At 40.1% G+C, this 24909-nt stretch overlaps 1 protein-coding gene across 10 annotated transcripts in view; it reads left to right on the forward strand.

Moving 5' to 3' along the window:
- The window catches only part of inpp4b (inositol polyphosphate-4-phosphatase type II B), a 257269-nt gene that overhangs the window by 194516 nt on the left and 37844 nt on the right, over positions 1–24909 (forward strand). For all 10 annotated transcript variants that reach the window (XM_030053522.1, XM_030053485.1, XM_030053476.1 and 7 more), the window contains 3 exons: positions 6563–6693; positions 16438–16542; positions 21533–21641. In XM_030053522.1, coding sequence (XP_029909382.1) covers positions 6563–6693; positions 16438–16542; positions 21533–21641 — 345 coding nt within the window. The remainder of the gene's footprint in view (positions 1–6562; positions 6694–16437; positions 16543–21532; positions 21642–24909) is intronic.

The following is a 24909-nucleotide window of genomic DNA, read 5'->3' on the forward strand; positions in this document are numbered from 1 at the left end:
ATGCAAAGTTTTTTGTGTGATTTCTTTGTTTGCTTCAGTACAAGAAATATATAGATAGGCAGGAAAAATAAAGATAGACTGGAAATATGGAGAAAAGATGAGGGTTCAGTTTTTGGTCCATATCTGCACATCTGCACAAAAGACCACACCGACTTCAAGGACACATTCAGTCACAGACACATATGTACATATGGATACAAATATAGGCATGATTTATTTTACAAGGTCAGTACCACGTGCACACACAAAAACACAGATAAAAACAATTACAGAAGTATTTCTGACACCACTTTGTTATCTGGGAACATGCTCAGTTTTTAGGCAGTATATATGGTGCAACTCTCTTTGACATCTCTAAACTAATAATTTGATTCTGAACTGAATTAGCAAGACAGTTATTAAGTATTTTTAAACATCTTATCCATGTAATATGATACACATGTATGCAGCAGGCTCAAGGGCATGACTACCATATTGAGTGTTTGATTACAAACAGGCAGCTATGTGGTGTATCTGCAGCTCTGTCTCTTCAACACCTTTTTGTATAATCCTCTTTAAATATTGTCATTTCTCGCAGTGCCTATCAATTCAGCCAGCTCTGTCAGCCTCATGCTGGTACTAGTTTTATTTTTTAATGATTCAGTTAGCGCTGCATCGTTGTGAGTGGAGAGGCTGATGGTGGGTGGCTTAGTTCGCTTTACCACTTCATGATAATGTTGGGTGTTACTTCCCTCTGTTAGTTCTCTTTGATATGTACGTTCATGTTCTCATCTAACACTGAACAAAAGAAAGGTTGATTTTGCTTCATTTCTACAGTGAAGATGTATGTGGCTCCTCATATGTGTGTGTATGTGTGTACGTGTGTGTGCGTTTGTAGAGAAAATGAATGCATGTGTCAGTGTCAGTGCAAAGTGTCAGTGTGTGGGTGTCGATTAAAAACCATTCATTAGTAGCTGTCTGGTTTGCTCTTAACGTAAAAAAATTGTCCCCATTATTTTCCCGTTCATAAACAAGTTCTGTGGACGGTTTGGCACATCAGCGTTTTGGTCTTTTATCGTCTACGTGACATTTCGACATCCATCTTTAACAATTATGTTATTGCTGTACATTCAGGATTAGTGGTGGTGATTGTGCTCGTTAGGATGGAGCTGTCTTTCTGACACATAACGTGAAGGAACTGGTTTGTTTGCCAGTCCTCTCACGCAGGTTATATTGACCCTAGGCACAAAGCCCTCTGTGATTAAATTGAACAGGCACTATAACGTGCCATGAAATAAAGGTAGCCACATGACAGGTCTTTGGTCCTTGGAAAATGTATTCTATAATCCCAGTCATCTGTCCAAGTCAGCTTTACTACATTCCTGCACTCGCTTTTTGTCTCTCATGCTCTCATTTTCTTTTTCACCTTTTGTGGCTAATGTGTGCAGTCATAGTCAGTTTCCCAAAATATGTCAACTATTTGTCTTACATATTCAGTCACAATCGTTCCTCAGTTGAATTTTTTTTTATTGTTACTTGAGGCCTTAGTATTGCTAGCCTCTTCCTCCTCTGTTAAATTGCTCTCCTGCTACTAAAGCCTAATACATTCAGTAGATACTATTATCATCATTATTACAAATTGCTGATTGCATCTGTATAAATTCATTGCATTAATCCAATGACTTTAAGTTACTTTTGGACTTTGATTTTAAAATCTCCATAATATGAAATTAAACAAAAAATGTATTCCATTTTTAGTGAAATTTGATAAAAATTACAGTATTTCTTGCAACCATGATGATTAACCAGCCTTAGGAAAAGTAGTGTCTGCTGATTTTTTTTTTCCAAGATGGATAACTGATTTTTTTGTCAGTAACTGAAACTGATTTTCATTTTTTTTTACAGTTGCCATTTTTGTATTCAAATGCCTGTAGTCCTGTTAGTTGTATTACCAAGGAAGACCTGACTGTCACTGTGACCCTTGTTTAGCACTTGCACACTCTCCAGCTTGTGCATTTCCTCAGCCTATACCCAAAATTGTCACATCAAGTCTGCTCTATCACGTGTTCTCTTCAGACAATTGAGTTCTGATTGAGGTGATACTATACTCTCCTCTCCTCCATCCCACAGCCTTATCCCTCTCATTTGGCAAGCTGATAAGTTTGTCAGTTCACACTGGGATCGCCCCCCCTGACCCACCACAGATTCCCCAACAGAAAATAACAGGTCTGTCAGCACACGCTGTTGTGGTCTGACACTCTTGATGCACAAATAACAGTGGTTTGGAGTGATAAAGAGAGGCTATAGATTATTGTGAATTGTTGCAATCTTTTAAAGAGTATTGTGCCTGTCTAGCATCATGCAAGGTCTGCTATATAAACCAGGAAATCAGAGAACATTCTCCCCTGATTGGTTAAAATGGCCTATTTATGGCATTAGGGGCCACTTTAAGCTAAGTGGGTGTGCTGGAGACAATATATTTGATTGAAACCTGGGAGAAACATGGAGTGGGCCCCACTCAGACCTCACTAGCTGTGAAATCTATCTCAACGCTCCCATCTTGACACCGCTAGAGCCCAGATATCATTATCTTCTTCCGCCCCGGGCTTACATTAACATGCATCAATGGAAAAGCAATGTCTTTTGTTTTTTTGTTTTTTAATCTCAGTGGAGTTTGTTTTTCCTCTCCTGTGCTGATGGTAAGAAATGTTTTTCTTGGTTTGTATTAAAAAAAAAGAAAAAAAAAAGAAAAACAGGAGTTTTGAGCCAGTTTACAAAGATGATAATCTCATCACTGGGACTACTGTATGCAGGACCTTCTGAATAAACATGTATATTCATCTCTGGTGTCTGTTTAAATCCCTGTATAATTAAGAGTGGTGCCTGGCACTAATGATATGCCGTTAGTCAAAATTATGCTTTTTCTAACACGCCTAGAAGCTCATGTATGCCTATGGTACTGCAAGATAAGCTCTTATGGCTCATGGGAATCAAGAATGTGCTTGCTTTGTGAGAAAGCCTCCTGTCTATCTCTCCATGCCATAAGCATAGCTTACTTACTTACAACCACCTGCAGAGCATCTTGGCAAAGCCACCCAGCATGTGTTGCCACTCTGCCTAAAGGTTGTTCCCTGTAGCAGGTATGTTTACAAGTAGAAAGAGGTGGAAGATGAGAAAATGTTTCATATGTGATCTACCATTTGTTATCATGCCAGTTCAGTTGTTAGTAGGGTCTAGTGGGGCTAGACACCGCATCTCGTCGTGTCAAACGTAAATGTACACAATCTTACTTGCCCTGCAGCATCCTGGTGGCACAACAGGCTAGAGCATGTGCTGTGTGCTTTCAACATCATTGGTTTGGACATACATAGGATCTTGACTCCTGTCATATGTCATGCCCTTCTATCTGTGGCATCATTTCTGTCACTCTCTACAGAGTACTTACGTGTGAACTAGAAAAACTTCAAAGTAACAAAAAAAATTAATACATTTACCCAAAACCTAAAACCATAAAGCAGTGGTTAGTTCTAGCCGCTGAAAACCATTGAATGCAGTCATGCAATTATGCTTGATATTAAAAAAATGGGCTCTAACTTCCTCCTAGCACAGATCAAGTGCAATGATTTTGCACCTGTGAAGTGGTGATTCTTTGGCTCATCATCCATCTATTAAGCAGAAAGGGGCAGATAGTGTGCAAGTGAGAAATGTCAGATTCAGATTCCTTTATTGTCATTCAGAAATTACATCAGAGATGCACTGTGGAACAAAATAACAACGCATTTGTTCACGATAAAAAAAATTGGATAAACACCATAAAAGAATAAAAGAATAAAAAGAACAAGAATAAAAGAATAAAATGTCAATACAAATCGGAAGGAGCAGTGCCAATTTGGTGTCCAAAATACACCTGTTCCTTTAAAAGGTCCTGCTTCACTCTACATCACTGAACACCTCCATCTCTGCCCATTACAGTACCACAAATTCACACTCTGTACCCTCATCCAATAATGTCAGGTTGCTGCGTTATAGCAATGGGTTTCCCAAATGCAGCGCCTTAAGCATTGCATTTTTAAGTGCAGTAGTCCTAGTCCTACGGCTGTGATGAACAACATGATGTGCTCCGTTTTCCACAGATTTCGCTGGATAATCAAAATAATTACCTCAGTCATGTAAATTAAGGTTGTCAGTTCAGGCACTCATGTGAACTGCTTTAACAGACTATTGCCTTAGTCACAGTATTGGCAGTGTTAATATTATACAGCATTTTAACATAGCCAATATGACAAACAAACAAATGACAAAATTATAGGAGCATTTTATTGTACTACAAATTTAGTTGTATCTGCACTTTAATCAACCATAACCATTGTCTTACAAACATGAAATTCCTCATGCTTTGGCTGCTCCCGCTTAAGATTACCACAGAGGATCATTCACCCTTTATGATCTGCATGTTGGATTTGGCAAAGGTTTTATGCCAGATGCCCATACTGACACAACACTCCCCATTTTATCCCAGTTTGGGACAGGCACTAGGAATGCACCAGCTTGTGCATCCCCAGTGGCAGGAGAGTTAAACTAACATACATGTTTTCATGGTGGGGGAAACCAGGGCACCCGGAGGGAACCCACACAAACACGGGGCCAACATGCAAACTCCACCCGGAAAGGGCCTGTGCCAGCTGAGCTTTCACTGTCTCCACTGCCTTGTTCATGTCTTTGGTTCCATAGCAGCTTAAAAAGGACGTCACCTGCCTTTGGCGGCATATTACTGTATATTTGTAGTACGTTTATATTGGGATAGCTTCATATTAACATCTTGTGACTCTGAAGGCCCAGAACAAGAACATCAGTTTCCTCTTGGAAACAGCCAGACTCTTCTCTTCATTACAAAACTGCCAGTTTGCCAGCGCACTGCTTGTAAAGAGGACAAGAGTAGCTCATTTGATTGTCCATAACTGATGCCCACTCCTGATAATGTTCTTCCAAATTCAATTCCACTGTGTTCACACCTCGGGTCACAAAATTACCAAAATCAGTTGGTCCCACCCAAGGGAGCTTATGCCAAGAGCTTGCACCACCACCTGCATCTGTTCCTTGAGAAAAATAAACCCCTAGCACCAACCGGCATTTATGCATGCAGCCTTCCAGTATAACACATATACAAAATGTATAAGGTATAATCATTGAAAATTGTGCTCCTTATTATAAAAGCAATGCACATGACTATATATTTGTTATCATGAATACCATATTGAATCTAAACCCCTAATTTTGGCAGTATCATTGCAATTTACTTTTCAATGAATGTTAGAGGGCTTGTTTCTGAATGATATCTGTCCATCTGATGCCTGCCTTTCACATGCAAATGAAGAACATCTCAAAGGCTCTCTTCTCCCCAGCAGGACCTCCTTTCCCCCACTTCCACACATGCACACACACACATACACACACAGCCCGCTATTATTTCCTAACCAAGGAGCTCAGATGCTTTTGGTGTGGCCTTAAAATGCTGTCCGTCCACATGTATCTCCTTAGGCCACAGACACAGCTCGATGCGATGAAAGACAGGCCACTGATTGCTTCAGAGACATCAGGCAAGAATGGATGAGCGTAGTATAGGTAATGAGAGAAGAATTTGGTTTGAGAGTTTGGATACATAGACTCTAGATGCTAGCCTGAGGTGCAGGAATGTGTTTGTTTCTCAGCTCACCGCCAGATTTTAGGGGATCTTAAGTGTGTGTGTCACACGCTGTTGTTATGTGAGTTTTCCCGGAGATGTTTAATGATTGTGATGCTATAACATTTTGAGATAATTTGACCCAAAGAGTGGCCTGAAGCCTGACAGAATAATACAGATAGGGCAATTAAGACATTTTGTTCTAGGTTTCATTGATTTTTAGGTATGACTGTTTTACATAATATGCTTGTAGTTTTATTCCTCTTCATACCTTTGCCCAGGACATTTTAGAATGCATCAGTTATCATTTTGTCATGCTCTTTTCTATATGGATGTCCTTGCTATATTATTATTTTAATATTACATTGCTATGTGAGTATCATTATCATTATGTATTTTTTTAATTTATTTTATTATTGTTAATTATTTTATTTTTTATTCTGTGCTCAGATCTCACTTGCAAATGAGGTTTCGATCTCAATGTGACTTCCGTATTAAATGAAGTGTAAATAAAAAAATAATTAATTAAATAAATCTCAGGAAACACATTGAAACTAGACATGATTACCACAACAAGCATTCTGTTTTACTCAATAATTTATCACCATGAAAATAGATGATATTATGTCTACTTGAAAGTCCATACATTATCCATTTGTATTATTGATTATGGATACTAATGAACTGTAATTGGAAAAACCACAGTAGCTCAGGAGAAGCAGCATGCAAGGGACTGTTGATTTGCTTAGTAAACAGTATGCTGATGAAGCTGCTGCAAGCTTTTTATTTTCTTCAGTAATTTAATTTTATTGTTGAAAAAGGTATTGAGTTCACTGATGGGCTGTTTAATATTCACAGTATCTGTAATGATCCTCATACATCTCTTTGTTTCTCTCATTTTAGGATACAGGAGTTGAGGGAGCTCGGGGAGCTGTCACCTCACTGGGACAACTTAAGGAAGGAGGTGATGACGCGTTATGGAGGGATCATCAGCTCCTATCAAGACACCTTGGCTGAATTGGACAAGATTACCGGTATGGCTGTGAAAAGTCTGGAAATGGTTGTGAAATGGCTCCTAGATGGGATGCCCCTGGCTATATCCCTCTGTTAAATTGTCGTGGTTGAGGTATGATTGTTCATGTCTTTGGTTTTTGGCATATACAGTATGTAAATCTGTTTTTTTTTCTGAGTCTCCACACATAATTGTTTGTCCTTGGGTGCCCAGAAAACCTTTTTTTTTTTTTTTTTTTTAATCTCAGCAGTCGACTTGAATGCATACTGTTTTACTTTGAGAGAAAAGGGAGAAACAGAGAACCTGGTTATGGTTTGCAGATGGCAGTGAATTCCTCTTCACAGTTGGACTCATCCCAACTCTTTGTATTTTCAGAATTCAAATTCAAATTTGTTTCTCGGTAAATATTAAGTATTGTGGCTATGAGAATAGCTCCCTGTGAGGCAGTATGTCACAATGTGCCTGGAACTGTATGCAGCTGAACTAATGTGTAGTGTCTAAATGTGTAAATAATAGAGCAGTCTATGGGAATGTGGTCCAGAGGAACAGAGGACAGCTTTGAGTAGATGGATGCCTTCGGGGTGACTTGTGTCAATGGCAGCCTCATCGAGAGTTTGTTGGAGAAATCTTTTTTTCCCCTTATCTGTTACTTACCGTGTAAGAGTTCCCATAGCAACACAGGCTTTATCAGGGGTAAGTGAAATGTGTGTGCGCATGTGGTGTTGTGTGAATTAAGGTCAGAGTTAGCAGTGCACAACCAATGTGGATGCATCCCTGAAAAATGCAAACAAATACTGGAGACCTGCATTACATCTAGACACATCCTTAGTCATCACTTTTTGAATAATAATATCAATCTGTTTGGTTTGCTCTAAAATGACAACAACAAAACTTCATTATTCCTCATTTACCTGTGACCTTCACAAACAACATGGGGCTCACGGTTTAATATAGGCGACATAGCACTCCAGTAATAAAGACTTATAAGTAGCGAGTGTGTAGGTGATGATTTGGTGTTTTATTTTATTACGTGTTGTCTTGCTTAAAAAGAGATATGAAAGCACTCCACATGCATATAATAGACAGGCAGACAAACACACACACACACACACACACACACACGCACGCACGCACACACACACACACACACACATTTCATGGTACAAAATGCCAGATGATAAGTGTCCCTAGAAAATATGTCTCTCTCCTCAACCAAACTAAATCAAACTAAATAAATTACTGTTAGTCTTATTAGAAATAAGAGAGCCCCAGCAATCAAGCTTGTAGGCTGACCAAGACATTACTTGCCATCTCTATCTGTCTCTTTCTCTCATATTCTCTCTTTCTCTCTCTTATTCCGTCAACCTTTTTCATCCATATTTCAGCTTCCTGTGGCCATAGGAAACTGAGCTAGTGATTGATTTTACTCTGATTTCCTCTCGTCCCCATAATGAGATATTTGTCACTGTTGCTTTTTCCTGAGACCAGCTGATGAGCAATGATGGTGGCGCAGCCACCACACTGCTTGCCAGGGCTTTCAGAGAGGAAGTTGAGGCTGGGGGATGGGAGCTGGGAGCTGGAGAAGCGGGGTGAATGTGACGTTGGTCATTATGGTACCTGACAAGCCCATCGCGTGGCCCAGATGCTGCAAGACATGGAAGAGCCATCGCCTACCACACCACGTTAACCCAGCCCTGCATTAACTTCACAGGGTGACAGACATTCCTAAACAAGCTGGGTGGGCAAGCTGCTGCAAATAAATTATTGATACCTAATATGATTTTAAGAAAGGTGGAGGGGTGGGGGAAAAGAAGAGACAGGGTGTCGAGGAGATGTGTGTGGTAGGAAACAGTGGGTTAGAGAAGACAAGGGAGGACAAGACATTTAAAGAGACGTACTGAGAAAGGAACAAATGGTAATGTATGTCTGATGAGTAGCAGCCACAGAGGAGAGATGAATAAAAATAAAGACGTGGAGATGAAGAGAGAGTGGGAGAAAAGATAGGAAGCAGAATAAGGAAAGAAGGAAGAGGAACAGTCCTTGGGGAGGCTGAAGCAGACTCCCCATGTTGAAGTTCAACACCCTCAGTGATTCCATTTTATCCATTTTTAATGATGAGCTGACCTCAGCGAACACTTCAGATGCTCTAATAACTGTATTCCATTCATGAATTAATCATCTCTACTTCCATTGTTTGCCAGCCAGCGAATTAGAGGCACAGGCATAATCCTGTTAGTGTGATGTTTGTTGGACCTCCAGTACTGCCGCCGCCTCTCTGCACAAAACTGTCAATCACGTCTCAACATCACTGATTGGATAACTACGGCTTCAGGCCCAGAGCTAAGTAGATATAGTCAGTGTCATATATCTGTATTACTGGCAGTAGAACCAGTTATTGTACAGATAGCAAGACAAATGAACATTTTAGCTCCTATCTGAGGCTGTGTACTTCATCTGCTGTAGGAAATAGAGGTCTTAGAACAGTAGTCTTAGCTGCTAATTGCTCTTTGCTAACGCTACCTAGTTGATTCTTTTTGTTATTAATTATGAGTCTTCAATGTGCACTTGAGCTACAGGAGCTGCTTCAGCCCAAAATGCATTGTGCTTCCAGTAGTTGGGTCAAATCTAGGTTGGTTCATGTTTACACTGCAAACAAAACTCTCCAGAGTTTGTTTGTAACCTTGCTGAGACAGAACACCACCTTAACAGGGTCTGCATGTATCAAACAAATAATACAGACAAGTTCTTGAAAATAATATTTGCCAGAATACTACATATATTTGGATGTTGTGATAATGTTTTTCTATGGGCAAAATTTGGTTTTCCAGTTCTCAGCTCTCTAAATGTGATTTCTCTGTGAACACTGCATGCCTCCAGTCCTCCATCCAATATGTCCAATGTCCAAGACATATCTTCCTGCTGACTGATGAAGAAGAAAATCCTGCTGTGCTCCCTGCACCACAGAAGATGAAACCCTTAACATGTTTAAACAGGCCTACATTGATCTGGCAGACCAGGGTTAACAGTCTCTGCTTGTCCAGTGCTGGTTGCTGTAGTTTTTATTTTTTCTCTCAATTTTTCAACTTGACCCCCAGGCACCTACACAGGGGTTTCTGAAAACACTGAGTATAGGTTGTTGTTCCTCTGATGGAGGGAAATACGCAGTGGAAAGTGGTGAAGAGCAAAAAATAGCAAGAAAGATGAAAGGAAGAGATAGTAGCCAGATGTTGGTCAGTATGCTGGCAAGCGGCCCTTCTGTCACATAGCTAGCCCACCTGGGCAAACAGATGGGGATTTGATATGGCTTATTCATCTAACCTGCAACAGTCACTAGCTCAATTAGCCAGGTCGCCAGAGCTGTACAGTTGACAGCGGCAACCCACTGAGCAGGAGTGACAGCGCAGCTATTGATTTTCACATAAGGCTTTGGGAACAACTCTTCCCAGCTCAAAAAGGTATTGAGCCACACTAAGAAGACTAATTTGATGCTAACAAATTAGACAATGTGTTGGAATCAACTAGGCAAAGACATTTCTCTTTGCTTTGTACACGTTCAGTGTTTTATAGTAAATGATTGTGAATCATTACCGCACATCACTTGCCCCGTGGGGTCCCTCACAGTTTTCATGTCTCGACATTTCAAGTAAATTCATTTGACTGTGAATAGATCTGAAAAACAGATGTGCCAACAGCAGTATGGCATCCTTGTTACCATGTGAAATGATTGTAGAGCATATCTGCATGTGTCCTGGGTGGCAATAATGTGTACTTTTAGTTTCCTAGATAGCACACTTCTGCATGTGTTGGTAAGTGTTTGTTTTAACTGTTCAGACTGTAACTGTTCAGGAAGTGAGAACATATGTTATGGGTATAAGGTGCACTTTCCTTGTGTTCTGTAATTTTTTATGCCTGTAAGAAGGGCACGTCTTCTGGTCTTTGTTTGTAGATGAGACGCTGTGTTGTTGTCACATTTTCAGGTGTTCTGGTTTAACTGTACATCTGAGACGAAGATTTATCCTCTGCGAAAAACCTGTATAGGCCAGCTTCATAGCCCATAAAATTACTGTTGTTGTGGCCTTTTTATTGTGGATTTGTGGAGATATGGTTGATTATCTAAAAAAGAAAACACTTCTATATAGAAGCAAAATGTTGTATTTAATTTTCTGTTAATTCAGTAAATTGGGCCATGGCTTCATCTGGGTACATTTGCACTTCAGAAAGCACCAGCAAACCGTAGCTTATTTAAGTGTTATGAATAGATGTGCTTGACTTTCAAAGGTTTTCAAAATGTGATGATTTTTGACCACTTTGGTTTTAGTTAGCAATCATTAAAGTGGAAACATTGTTTTTGATCGTTTTTGCCTTTTATCCTATCTTTGATGGATTATAGGCAGGGCTGAAATTGACACTCACCATCCTGCCAAATGCCAGTAAAATTGTCTTTGGCTAACTCTGTCACTTCTGTCAGCCACTTTGGCAGCTGAGGTTTTCTGATCTAGTTTCTGTATGAACTCAAAGCTTCTCCAATGAGGCTTTTAATATGTTCTGTGTCTTGCTATCAATCCTTCACGATCGTCTGTGTGAGTGACTGAGGTGTAGCAAGAAGGGCTAAGTAAGTAAGTAAGGCTCAGGGGGAGCAGAGTGTGCTCAGCTCAGTTCTCTGCAACAAAGGAGCAGATTTATGGCAGACAGACAGTAGAAGTGGAAAGGGTGGCTACATTTCCATAAATAGTTTAGTTTGTCCTCTGTCACTGTGCTGCCATTGGCATGTCAGCTATACAGAAGCTCCCCCCACGTTGCAGACAACTGAACTGAAGACACTGCTCAAGCCACCAGCATTTGCACATACACTGTACAGTACATATGTGCTTGCGTTTGGAGTCAGTTTTGAAAAGTATCGATTGTAACACAATAATAAAAGAATGTGTAAACAACCATATTTAAGGTAATGTTTATATATAAGAAAAGAACCAGGAAATGGCAATGACAATGCGGATGCATTATTAAAGATGAAATCTTTTGATCACAGTAAGAATTTCCACCATCCACATTGGCTAGTGAGACAAAAATGTTTATTTTAAGCACTGATTATATTTAAGTATTTTCATATTCAGCGAGGTAAGCATAACAATAGGGTGGTAATATTTGTCCTTTCTCAAAAGGTTGGTAGGTTGTGAAAGATGAGTAGCACAGCGTTTTGCATTGATCAGGGTTATTGAATGTTTGCAAGGCAATAAGTCTTTGGTCAGAAGAAAATCTTAGTATATTTTGTTATATTTAGGATGTTCCTTGCAGGATTAGATCAACACTGTGTAAAATAGTGTGGTTCTTCCTGTAGAGGATGCATGTTTTTTATTACATTACATTATTGCGGTTCATTATCTGAAGAGATAAGCACTTATGTACCATTGCAATGTTGCCCTCACTTCTGTTTTCTAAATACACAGACTACTACCTCAATTTGACCATGTATGTACAATAAATAACTCCTCATATATACTATTGTTTAATATATAATATTGTAGACTACCTATTTATTGTTGAAGAAATAATTGACAACATTTTGATATCAATTAATGCACATTTTGTCACTCTATCACCAGGTGATATAACAAGGTAGAGCTTCCAACTACCTCATAACCCATACATGGAACCTTTTGTTGTTCTATACCTGGTATTGGTAGAGGTGTTCTGTTTTATGTGGTTATTTGGGAAACAACTGATGAGAAACTGGGTAGTCTAGGGTTTCTCAACGGGGGCATTCAAAGAAGGTCGGGAGCGTTGGAAACAATTCTTTTGACGGGGGTGTTGGGGGGTGTTGGGGATCTTCGAAAAAATATATATGTAAATATTAATATAAAAGCCTTTATTATATAACACCTAAAGATTCATACATGGGTTGAAATATAGAATTAGGCGTACTTGCAAAAACCTGCCAGTTTACAGGAGTCTCTTTATCTCTGAGTTTCCAGCAGTTGATGATTTCTGTTTCGTACTTCATGCTGCATTTAGGAGAATGGGACATCAGACCATCCTGTATTAAATGTCACCACCACTATGGCTCTTCTCCAATGGCAGCGGAATTGGGGGGTTCAGGGCTTGTCGGGATTCCCGACAGGCCCTGAATTCCCCACGAGGTCTCGCGATGCTGTTGTCACCGGCGCGCAGTGCTTTTGGCTATCAGCGAAGGTGGAGATTTCCCATGAAAAGACTTTCTAACTTGATATTTGAGGAACAAAAAACATAATATTAACTGGGAAATCAACACCAGGCCTCAAGGATTTAATCCAAAGGAAGTGACGGAATGGTACAAAAGAAAAGACCGTGTTGTGTGGATGTAGTCAACCTAGCAAGTTGTTGTGCTTTCCGAGTCTCCTTTTCTCGGCGGGTAGCAGCAGAGTCTGGGTGAGAGAGGCTGACTGCGACCTGCACAACCTGTTGAGGGATTTGCTGTAGCACCAAACCTCCACAGTCCACATCCGCTCTCAGATCGCCCTGAACACCTTTGGTAAGAGCCGGACAGACACAGTGCTGGATTAGCAGCACAGGCTCCACATCAGTGCACATAACGAAGAGGTAAAAGCTAACAGGGAGATTTAACACCCCTCCCCCCACACACACCTCAATCGAGGTGATTGAGGTGTCGAGGGATTTGGGGCATGTGTGTCTGAGTTAACAGGGACGAGCCAAACGGCTTTTTATTTTTTATACCGTAAGTGTTGCAATATAGGGGCATGGATGAGGTGCACGGAATAGAGGCACTGTGAATGAGCTGAACACACAACACGGCACTTTTTGGCCCCCACTTCCTAAGTGAATCCGGCGCTCCTGCACTCTGCTTATGGCGTATGTCCGCTATAAAAACCTCAACACTCAGGAGATGGCTGAAGAATTTATGTTTACCAAGTATTTGGTAACCGACACCCGGGGTCAGTCAATTTTTAATGCAGTGGATGCGTACTTGTAAGAGAAGACCGTCCCCATCACCAACAGTGGCGCTTGCGCCTCTGATGTTATCTCAGCCATGGTGGGCCGGTATTGCAGATTCACCTCTCTGCTATAAGAGCGGGCTCCGCAGGTCCTTACTGCTTACTGTGTCATTCAATGCCATAACCTTGTGGCCAAAGCAATGAACACCGTATCTGTTTGTACTTGTGTACTTCTGGCGCACTGTGGTTTTGGGTCACCTTCTTACATCCCGATCTGAAGAAGCTGACATATAGCCACCAAGGGCAGGGCTCTCACTAACGGTGCCATGGCGCGTCATGATGAGGCGTCAAGAAAACCCTCTATTAGGGCTCACAAAATTTGGCTGTTTTTTCTTTTGCTTTTTCCATTAATGAAAATTGGGCTGTCATAGGCTGTTCTAGTCTAGTAAATGTTGTAATGCTGTTCTTGTTCTCCGTTTTGAAATAAACCTTTTTTTCCCCCCATAATTCTGATTGGCTGCTGTTAAATCCACAGTTTCTGATTGGCTGCAGATAGTAATGAAGCGACACCTCAATTAAGATTGTTTGTTAAAATTGTCAATTTGTAAAGTGCAGGGGTTTTTTTTTATCAAAAGAATACTAATTATAGCTACAAAACAAGATAATAATCAACATTAATATTAAGGAAAGATGACTAAACTACATGATATTTAATGGGGGGCGGTAAGCAACCTGGATGATGTACAGGGGGGCGCTGGCCTGAAAAAGGTTGAGAACCACTGGGGTAGTCAGTATGAATAGAAATAGCCACCAGGACTGAACAGACAACTGAGAGAGTACCACTCTCAGAAATTCAAACTTCATCAGCAGGAAATCAAAGGAGACTTCACAGAATGGGCAATGCTGTTTAATTGCTAAGCGATACTTAAGAAGTGCAATGGAAAAATACCACAGCAATGATTGTGTATGACAAAAGACGTTGCCTTGTGACCGACCTCGTAGATTTGCACTTGAAAAAACAGATTCAAAAAAAAGTACTGCATAATTAAAAAATAATGCTACTTTAGCACAAGTTGTTAAAAATTGTGACAATCTCAAATTTTCTCACCTAATATTCCTAATGTTAAAAATACTAACCTGATTCGACTGTTATCACTGCTTGATAACTGCTGTTATCACATACTTTTATAAAACTGTTTTACAGTAATCAGTATATTATGTCTCCTTAAAATGTGCCCAACCTATCAATATCATTTCACATTAGTCACATGAGGTATTAGATATACACATTAGATATTATCCAAGACTATAAAGAAATAGCTTGTAACAGCCCAGCTGGCAAGCATGTAAAAAAGCATGTAACTACTTTTTGTTTTTTTGTTTGTTTGTTTGTTTTACCATTTTATAACTATGTCTAAGTAGTTAAGGATGTAAACTTAATTCCTTAGTTAAAAATTTCAAAGACCATCTTAAAAGAGGATTCAATTAAAAGTTTTAATGTCATGCTAAATTAGGAAAGTTTCTAGTATTAGGGAATTATTTTTTTTTTTCTTTTTTCTGTCTTCTGTACCTGTTTTAAATACCTTCATTTAAGTAAATTACCTCTCTATGCAAACATCACAACACTTCCAAATTGCTTCTGTTGCTTGATTGTTCTTAAAAGCTTAGCCTGGTTTCAAAGAGGCTCATCAACTGCATTTACATATTTGAGATTTGAGCAGCCAACATGGAGTGTCAGATTGTGTTTTTGAGCTTAACTATAAGCCACCAACAAAGACTCCGGTTTATCGTTTGGGGGAATTTTTTAATTGGAGGTTTTGAACAAAGCAGGGACTGCAAAGGGCATAAAATCCTAAGATTAGAGGATTACACTGCACATTAGTGGATGTTATAGAGTGTTGATTGAAAATGAGCTAGTTTTGAGATGCATGGTGAAGTCTCTGATAGGTAGATACCTGATAAATAGACTTAGCTTAAATTGCCGTGCATGTTACCTCATTGCAAGCCTTTACCATTCCCTGCAGGCAGCACATGTACTTAGAGGTGTATGGACTTTTAGGCTTAACAAAATTTTAATTGTATGTGAATCCATATTCAGCTACGAATGGTTTCTTCCTCACTGTTTTATATGTTGTTCATGTAATATATGACATGTTATCTTATAATAATGCATCATTTGGGGAAATGTCTGGTTAATTTGGGGTTTTCAATTTTTAAATTTAGGGTGCAGCTATTCTATGGCATAATAACTGGCCTCATATTGGAGAAAAGTGAAAATAATCATTCGATTTCACACTTTCTTTACTCTCGTTTTACTTCATAAGATATTTTGGGTTGAATTTTATGGCAATAAAGTGATGAACTCCTTAGTGGTGCGTAACTGTGTCTGGCTTTGAAGGGTTGCACAGCACAGCACCTTCGACAACGCAACTAATTTCAAATGGATTTTAATTTGGAACTGTGTATTCTCTTTTGTCATTCAATTGCTCATCAAATAAATCTCAAGTCATTCAGTTCCGCAAGGGGTTTCTTTTCATTGGAAAATCAAAGAACATTTGAACATCAACCCAATTTACTGTCTGTGATATTGACTAATCTGTCTTTACCCTTATTTGCAGTTTGCATGTAAACAAGGCAATATAAAGATAGGCCTTACTGTATCAAGCAGCAATGTTGGAAAGAGCATAGTATAGTTAGAACATATGGTATGGGCTTTCTATAACACAAGAGGCTATCATCATAGTCGTGGAATTATCTTTTAAAGCCCCAGTCAGTCACCAACACAATTATTCTGTGCAATAGTGTGACACATATATTTGCCTGTTTATTTGTTTCAGGTCCTTCATTCAAACCAAGCTGCTGCAAAGCCCAGAAATCTCTAGAGTTCATCCCAGTAAACCTGCACACCCAGAGGATGAGAGTGACATGTCCCAGAAAAGCAGGTATTACACTGTTGTTTTTATAATTTGCATAGAGACCAAACCTTTGCCAGACATGAAGAACCCCTTGGACGAATACAAAATAGCTGCTTAACCTGAATCAGTGGTTCAGTGATAATGTGCATGGTGCAGCTAATGTGGAACGGTGGCTTCATATGACAAATAGCATTTCTATAAATATGAGTTCACTGTAGTTGTCACTTATCTTTGTCTTCCCATGATGCACTTCTCCATCTGTCTGAGATACTCGGTGGGATCAGACAGGGTGGTTCTAGGTCATCACCCAGACTGAAAGGTGAGAGTGAACTTGGCCCAAAAAAGATAGACAAAACACTAATTAAGCCCTTTGCGTTTGTCCAGAGTGGAAAAGCAGGCTTTTTTTCCTGCACCATTTCTCTCCAACTGGCAGAGCTTGTTACATCCTGGAACTGTCTGAACGTATTATGGCTGCTAACTGCTGCCACACTAGCTGTGAGTGGGCTGCTTTTCAAGTGTACACTACATGATTGATGGAAAGTTGAAGGCAGACAAACCTTGACATAGATTCCTCCACTCAGGGATGACAGATGGAATAAAGAAAATCAAGTCATCTTACAACCATGACCACTGCTTCGCTCTCCAAAGGCAGGAAAAAGTAAAGATAAAATGAGGCTAGTTTGTCACTTGAGTCGTAGACATATTGATGAAAATATTATCCTCTGTGGGCCCAATTTAGACCTTGACTTAATTCCAGACAGTGGTGCATAAGTCCAATAATGCCAATTCCCAAACCTGGAGTTACGCTCTCCTGCCAAATACTCATGAGAGGTGATGAATATGTAAATGAAGGGGTGTCCACTTTCACATTATAATACATGGATCTTGGCTTTTACTCACTACTTTGTTTGGGTGTGCGTGTGCATATGGATATGGATCTGTATGTCCTTGGACAGATGTGTGAAAATCAGGGCCCTAAAATCGGGGGTCAGATGTGGACAGATGTGTACATCATTTCCAAAAAAAATGCTGGAGTTGCATCTCCATTCAATTTAAGGCATGTGAGAGTGTGAGAAAGTATATGTCCTTTGCATTCTTTGGTATTCTGTACCACAGGCGTTCAAAGTCAGTGGGTGGCAAAAATAAGGCTGGCATTACTAGATCTCATTAATGTGGAGTAGAGCAGGGCCCAGTAAAAGGTAGAGTACATGCAAGTCAACACCAGGTGGCGTTATATACTTTGTTAGATTTCCCTCGTTACTGCAGCTTCAACACTACTCATTCCAGACTTAAGCGAAGAGTGCCTTCTCATGTACAAGTGTGGCAGCACAAGCAGTAATTAGGTTTCTAAGCGACCTCTGATGATAGCAAACAGTGACAGCTCTGACAGCAGGAATTTCCTGATCATTACGGATCAGAAACTAGTTATTCTGGACTTCATCTCCTCCACATTCTCCCTTTGTAAGTGTTCAGACTTGGTTTAAATACCCTGCAGCCCACCCAGCCTCCAGCTGTCCTGGACCATACAGGCCAGACAACCAGAACCCTAAGCCCCCGACAGCTCCAATGGACAGAAGTCCCTCACCTGTCAGCTCCAGTGCCTGCCTGTCCTGGCTCCGCTGACTTGGCTCCGCTTGGCTCTTGGCCGATGGAAAAGCAAACCAGTTCTTTGTTGGAACCAGTTAAGCACCAGCACCGAACTAGCACCAGGTTCTTTTTGGTGGAAAAGAGGCATAAGACTTCCTACTGATCACCGCCAGCCAGCCACCCAGTCTCCCATCCCCCACTCCCCCCACAGATACCTGATCACCAGCCAAACCCATGGACCCAATCTTAAGTACCACCCCTCCTAGCCATCCACTCTCAAGTGCTCCCTGCAACATTTCATGCCCTTGGTAGTCGATCTCAGACTTTGTGGCCCCAGTGTTTCAACTGAGACTTCATGCTCCTGGTATTTTGGCTTTGTGGACTGTCATACTTTGAGCCATTTTCTCTCTACCCTTGTACTGGAATCATAGATCTCCAACTAGAGAGCAAGAGTCTCTTGCTTGTCCACTCCAGAGCCCTCTTCTCCCAGAAAGGAGCCCCAGAAGAGGTCGGTACCCCAGAGAGAACCACAAAGTTCCAGAGGCCTGAAAGCACTCAGCCCCCTGGAACTCCAGAGCTGATTTCCCCTTGGCAATGCACAGGACAAAGCTAGCAGTTCTGGCCTTGGTTCCTCACAAAGTTGTAGCTGTTGGTTACATCTTTGTTACTTCAAAGCCAGAAGTAGATACATCTGGAAAGTGGAGCCTGACTCCACCTAACAGTATCACAGAAGATAGCATTTTTTTGCACCCTGCTGTGATTAAAACTTATTAAAGTAACTGGGATTCAGTGGGGGTCAGTACGATTCAGAATTAGGGCACCGAGCATTCAAAAACAAATTTCTAACAATAGAAGAATACAGAATTCCATGAACACTCAGTTGATAGCCTAATGTAGGCAATGGCTATTGTCTGGCTAAGTTTCATTGCTAAGTTTCATTGCAATCAGCAAGAGTAGTTTGTCAGTGAGTTGAGTAGAAAGCAGTTGTCATCTAAAAACAAGAATTTTGAACCATAACCTAATTTTGATATGTATCAGTGATTCCTTATAACCTTATAAGCTAACAAATTGTTTTTATGTCGTGTTTATCCAATTAATGCCCCACGGGCATGATTACAGTTTAATTTCAATGTGTCATCCTCTAAAAGAAAACTAAAACTAAATTAAAAATAATGCCTTAGCACAAAGTTTTGGCTAACAAGTCAAAAATGTCACTCCTGAACATCCTAATATTCCCCTTTAAATTGTTAACTGCAAATTGAGATTTTGTCAGTGTTGATGCCTCATTAATTACCCAAGTATGTCATGGCTGAGTTATTTTTTAAAAATACATATTTTCAACTGAATCATTACATTTCTTATTTTATTACCTATTACTTATTACTATTATTACTATTATTACTAAAATACCCTTGACTTCAGGTGCATACACATCACTCAGTTGTACACTATGGAGGTAAGTGGCTTAGAAGTTTTTACATGATGTATTGAAGCTCGAGTAGAGTGTGTTCAAACAAATAGCAGCATAGCAACAGAGAGGACAAAACTACACTCTTTACAGAAGTGGCCACACTTTCAGTCTCATCTTTTCAGTAATTGTGATGATCATTATGCTCTTATACACTTACACTTCAGCTGTGATGAGCTGTGCTTTATAAACTTTGCATCTATATCCCATTCACAACAGCTACATTGTTCTTTACTTGTTTCACAAAATTTAATTTTAATTTTAATTTCAGTTTACAGTAGCTTTTTAATACCATGTTTTTGTCTGTTTATTTTTCTACAATTAGAATTCACATTTTGTCACATTTAAAAAAGGCAAAAACATGCCATCAAAAATAGCTGAGACATTGAATTGAGGCTTTTTTGGCTATGCAATCCACTCAAAGAAGCTCAGCCATTCATTTTCATTTTTTCTATTGATCATTCAGTGAGGAAAAAAAATGAAGAAAGCACTCTGAGTCCAAAAAAAAAGTTTTTTTGTGGAAATGGTTGTTTTCAGTCTCTTCGGCTGTAACAACAACAACAACAACGTTTTGGAGCCTTGAAAAGCTTGGCTTGGCAAAGCAGAAGTGAAAACATTGTTCAGCACTCATTTGGACAATGTAAAAGGATACTTTGTCACTACTAAATGGGATTGTAGGATGGGTTAAGTATGAATTATAAAAACTTGTCTGACTGCCACAATCAATTTCTTTTCTCAGGGAGAAACTCTCCTTTCGGTCCTCAACCAGCTTGTTCTCTTGTCCATTTGCAGCGAAGGGGTGAGATTAGATGACGACCAGGCAAATCAGCAACAAATTGGTTATTGTGATTGATGTTCTGAAACCCACCATTGTATTTCACTGTGCTGCTGCTGTGGGAGAACCAATTAAGGGAACTTGGATGTTTGATAACTCCAGGGGCCAAATGTGTGGTAGACAGGGAGCCGTATGGCCAAGCAGTGGGATAATTAATGGAGGAAGCAGTGGGTAACAGTGAAGCCCCCCGCATCAAACCCCTGTCCATTGAGGCGTTGTTTGGGGATGGAAGAAGCCTGTTGGCCACACTGTCGTTCGCATCTCTGGCAACACTTGGAGCTGTGTTGTGTCATTAATTTCTGTTTTGAACAATTCTTCAAACAGTGTTTCCTATGGTGGAACTGTGCACTGTTGGCTTCCCCAGGGTGTTCATTAACTGACCTGGCACTAAACCACACCAAAATATTCACCCCCATAATCCCACACTCCTCTTCCTCCTCCTAGCTCTTCTGATATCATTGTCAGCTTCGTCTATTACTCATTCAAAACAAGGCCTGTTATAAGCACCTCTGTGCCCGCCTAGCAGGCTGTGAAGTGTTTATTTACTTTTGACAGCGGTGTGCAAATTGGAATGAAGCGCTGTGACATTGGCCGTCCTTCTGGTTCAACATGGGAACAACACTACATTAAGACCACAGGATGAGTGCAGATAGAGGCTTGGTAATAGAGCAACATAAGCCACAATAAAATCAGCAAAGAATTTATTTGTGTAAAAGGAAATGTACTGGTATATGTACAGTAGCGTGTCACACCACTTCTGTGTGCACACATGACGTGTGTCTGTGTGTGCATGTGTGTGTGCAACAAAAAGCGTATCAACCTTCTATGTTGTGGAAGGTAACATGATTTTCATAACATCTTAACACATGAACAAAACCTCAAAACACCTTCAGGGTACCAGTCGTGATGTCCCTAAATTTCTAACTTAGCTGCAGAGCAGGGAGCATTGTGCAAAATTTTCAGAATGGAAATCTTTTTGTATAACAAATTATAATGGACTTCATTCATTCTCTTACATGTGATTTTTCTCCCTTCAAGGTTCTCTGGAACTAAAGTCACCATTCTGTTGTACAGTACAATAAAGGATTAGAAACTCTATTAACTGTATTTTCTTCTTGTCTTTACAGATGCATTCTATGACATTGTCACAGTAGGTGCTCCTGCAGCCCACTTCCAGGGCTTCAAGTGCGGTGGTCTACAGCGGCTTTTAAGCAGATATGAAGCAGAGAAAAAGAGGTAGGGGGCAAACACACTGTGATAGTAAGAGGCAGTGTTTTGAGAGTCAGACAGGTGATTTAATGCAGGACACCTGCTGATGGGAAATCAGGCTTGTGCTACTATTGGCAAGGGAGTGAAACTTGGGCATAATTGATAGTGATAGACAAATTTGTCCCTGGCCGATGGACTTGATTTTCAAAGTGACATACAGTTACCTACTTAGCCAAGTCATACTAAATTCAATCTGAAGTTCCACATCTCCTGACAGCTCCATTTGACTGGAGGCAACAGACATGATGGAAAAAGAGTTTGTCAAAATCAGAATTTATGTGTGTCAGTACTACTTTTTTTCTGGGAAGCAGAAAGCATTCCAGATTCCATACGTTGTAAAAATTGTGGCTCTTGCCACAGCAGAGCCACAGTTCTTGGTAAAATTCCTATCTTGGGGTTTCACTCAAAAATCCACTGGAATTCAGAACAAAATCATCAGACTGGCTATATTTATAAAGATTATAATTATATAGAACTTACCTTGTTGCCAGGGATGTTGAGACAGCAAGGGCAGACTTTATGACAATGACAGATGAGGACTAATCCATCTAAAATGATTTACTGTTAAATGAGCCTGCCATCACCATAGAAATGATTAAAAAAAAGCATTTATGTTCTGACATATTTTAGATGGAATCTTAATCCTAAAAAGATCTTAATTACTATAAGACAAACTTGAGAAAGTATGACTGTGACACACTGTGCTCAAAGATTTCACAATATTTTTTACCTTTTGAGGCCAGTTCTCAAACTAGAAATACTATTTTCTTACAGGACTTGATTCTTCCACTGGCAACACTGACTTGTCCCCACTGACACCTGGGGAGTGTCTCTGATTGGATTTTTTGTGTGTGTGTGTGTGTGTGTGTGTGTGTGTGTGTGTGTGTGTGTGTTAGATTGAGTTACCTGCGTGTGTCTTCAGGCTGTGGCTTTATAGCAGGTCTCTCTGCTTGATTGCTTGATGAGAAAGACATGTTGCGTGTGTTCCCTTCACTGCATGACAAAACTAGCCCTCACAAACACTGAAGGAGCAAATGAATAGATGCTGCCATGCTATCATGATTGTACTGCACCCACAGATACACAAACAAATGCATATGTAATGCACATGTAGTACACACACACACATTGCACACAAATGCAGATATACTTACTGACATTGTATCCTGGGGCAACATAAATGACTTCCTCAAATCTGAGATCAGCAGGTTTCTGTGCATTTTGCTGTCTTTGCCCCTCTAATGCAGGATGGAGGTAGATGTTATTGAAGTTTAGTATGTCATCATTTGAGTCATGCCAGAAAAAATGAAGGGTGATTTTTCCCAAAGCTCCCCATAGAGTGCAAAGTCATTACAGACCATGCCAGATCCAATTAGTTACACAGAGTTTGGAGCTCAACAAAGAGAGAAGAAGAGCAAGATGGAGACGGTTGAGATGTGGGTGTAAAATGGATAAGTTGGTGGGAAAATAGTTGGGGGGCCTCTGCTGATAAAAAAAAAAAAAAGGAAAGAACTTCTTTACGCTAAAGTGCACAAGTGAATTTGCTGAAGATGGTCAGTTTTATCTGCTAGCGTGAACTATGATAAGAGTTAGCATATTTTCCAAAGTCCACTGAAGTGAAATCATTTTCTTTGAATGAGAGATTAGACTTGAGAAAGAGTTCTCCTGGGAGACAGAGCTTTTTGTTTCATATTTGACTTAGCTAATGACTCACTGTAGCTTAAATTTTCCAATTTTCCGCCTGGCTAACCGACAACGGCCTTCACTGAGCCTCATCCACGTTTGAACTGGAATGCAGTCATTTTGTCAGTCATCGTCAGAAATAGGAATAAATGAAACTCCATGCTGTTGGTCTGTGATTGTGCAGAATATCCACAGTTGCCATTTTAATGACTGAGGTGCATGTTTACTTTAAATTAGGAACATTCGTTATTTTATGGTTTAATTTGCGTTTTATTATGCATGTATTGAAAGACTGACTAAATATTTAGCTTATAAGTACCTGATGAGGTTTTGTTTTCTGTGTTGTGAATGTGAGGTAGTTTTTCTTTATAGTCCAGTTTATAGTCTCTGAAGTGCACAGCAAGTCAAGCCTATTTTTGCAGCAAAGATGCTTGCACAAGTGAAAGCACAGGCAGACATACGCGCGCACACACACACACACACACACACACACACACAAATGCATTATGCTTCTGCCAGTATGTCTCCCTGCCTTTCAGAACAAGCTTTTTGTAATCACGTTTGATTAAAAAGGGAACAGTCGGCGAGATGTGAGACTTGGCTATTCAATGTGATATTAATTCATCAAAGACAGGGTGGAAAAAGATTGAGGAAGGAAAAAAGGAAAAACCTGAGCACAGAGGTGTTACCAGGAGGGCAATAAAAGAGCTATTCGTCTTTGTTCCCTGGACACTAGAGGAGACGGAGGGGGGTTCTTTCCAGATCCATTAAAAATCTGCAATGGCCAAACTTGGCAGTGGCTACAGTATGCAATGTAGTTTGTCTCTCAGGATGGACCAGTGTAGAGTTTAATCAATAGCTACACTTAGTATTCCTCCAGAAACTCTGCACATGTACACACAGGGCAAGAGCATTTATCTTTCATTAATGCATGCAGTCCTACTTAAATGGCTGTTTTAAAAGTCACTGGATTTTTATCCGTTTTTAATTGAACCCTATAGACATAGCTGTGAATTCGCTGAGGTGGTCTAATCTTTCATTAACAGCCTCTTTTGAATTATTCAGTTATTACTGCACAGCGATGCAACATACTTTTGATGGAGACAGGTTTTATATAATCTCAACATTCCCAGTTTGTTCTGTTCTGGAAAGATGGTCTCCATGTGTGTGTGTGTGTGTGTGTCCATCCGCGATCGGGCATCTGTCTATGTATGCATACATGAGGGCAGGAAGGAAAGAAAAAGAGAGAGATAGTACTCTGATTTTGTCGTGTGTGCACAGCCTTTATTTCTGGCATAATATTAAGGCTGAACTTGTAGTCTTAGCATAAGGCGTGATTAGTGTGAGTGTGTGTGTGTGTGTGTGTGTGTGTGTGTGTGTGTGTGTGTGTGTGTGTGTGTGTGTGTGTGTGTGTGTGTGTGCAGAAGCTGTGTTGCAGTGCTCCATGTCGATGTTAAACTGTATTGGAGTACTACATGTAGTTACTACATGTGTCTCTAAATGCCAACCACCATGACAGAGAGGAAACACTGTCTTTCAGCCAGGCCTCGTG

Source organism: Myripristis murdjan, chromosome 1 (genome assembly GCF_902150065.1).
Source record: "Myripristis murdjan chromosome 1, fMyrMur1.1, whole genome shotgun sequence".
NCBI classification, from domain to species: Eukaryota; Metazoa; Chordata; class Actinopteri; order Holocentriformes; family Holocentridae; genus Myripristis; species Myripristis murdjan.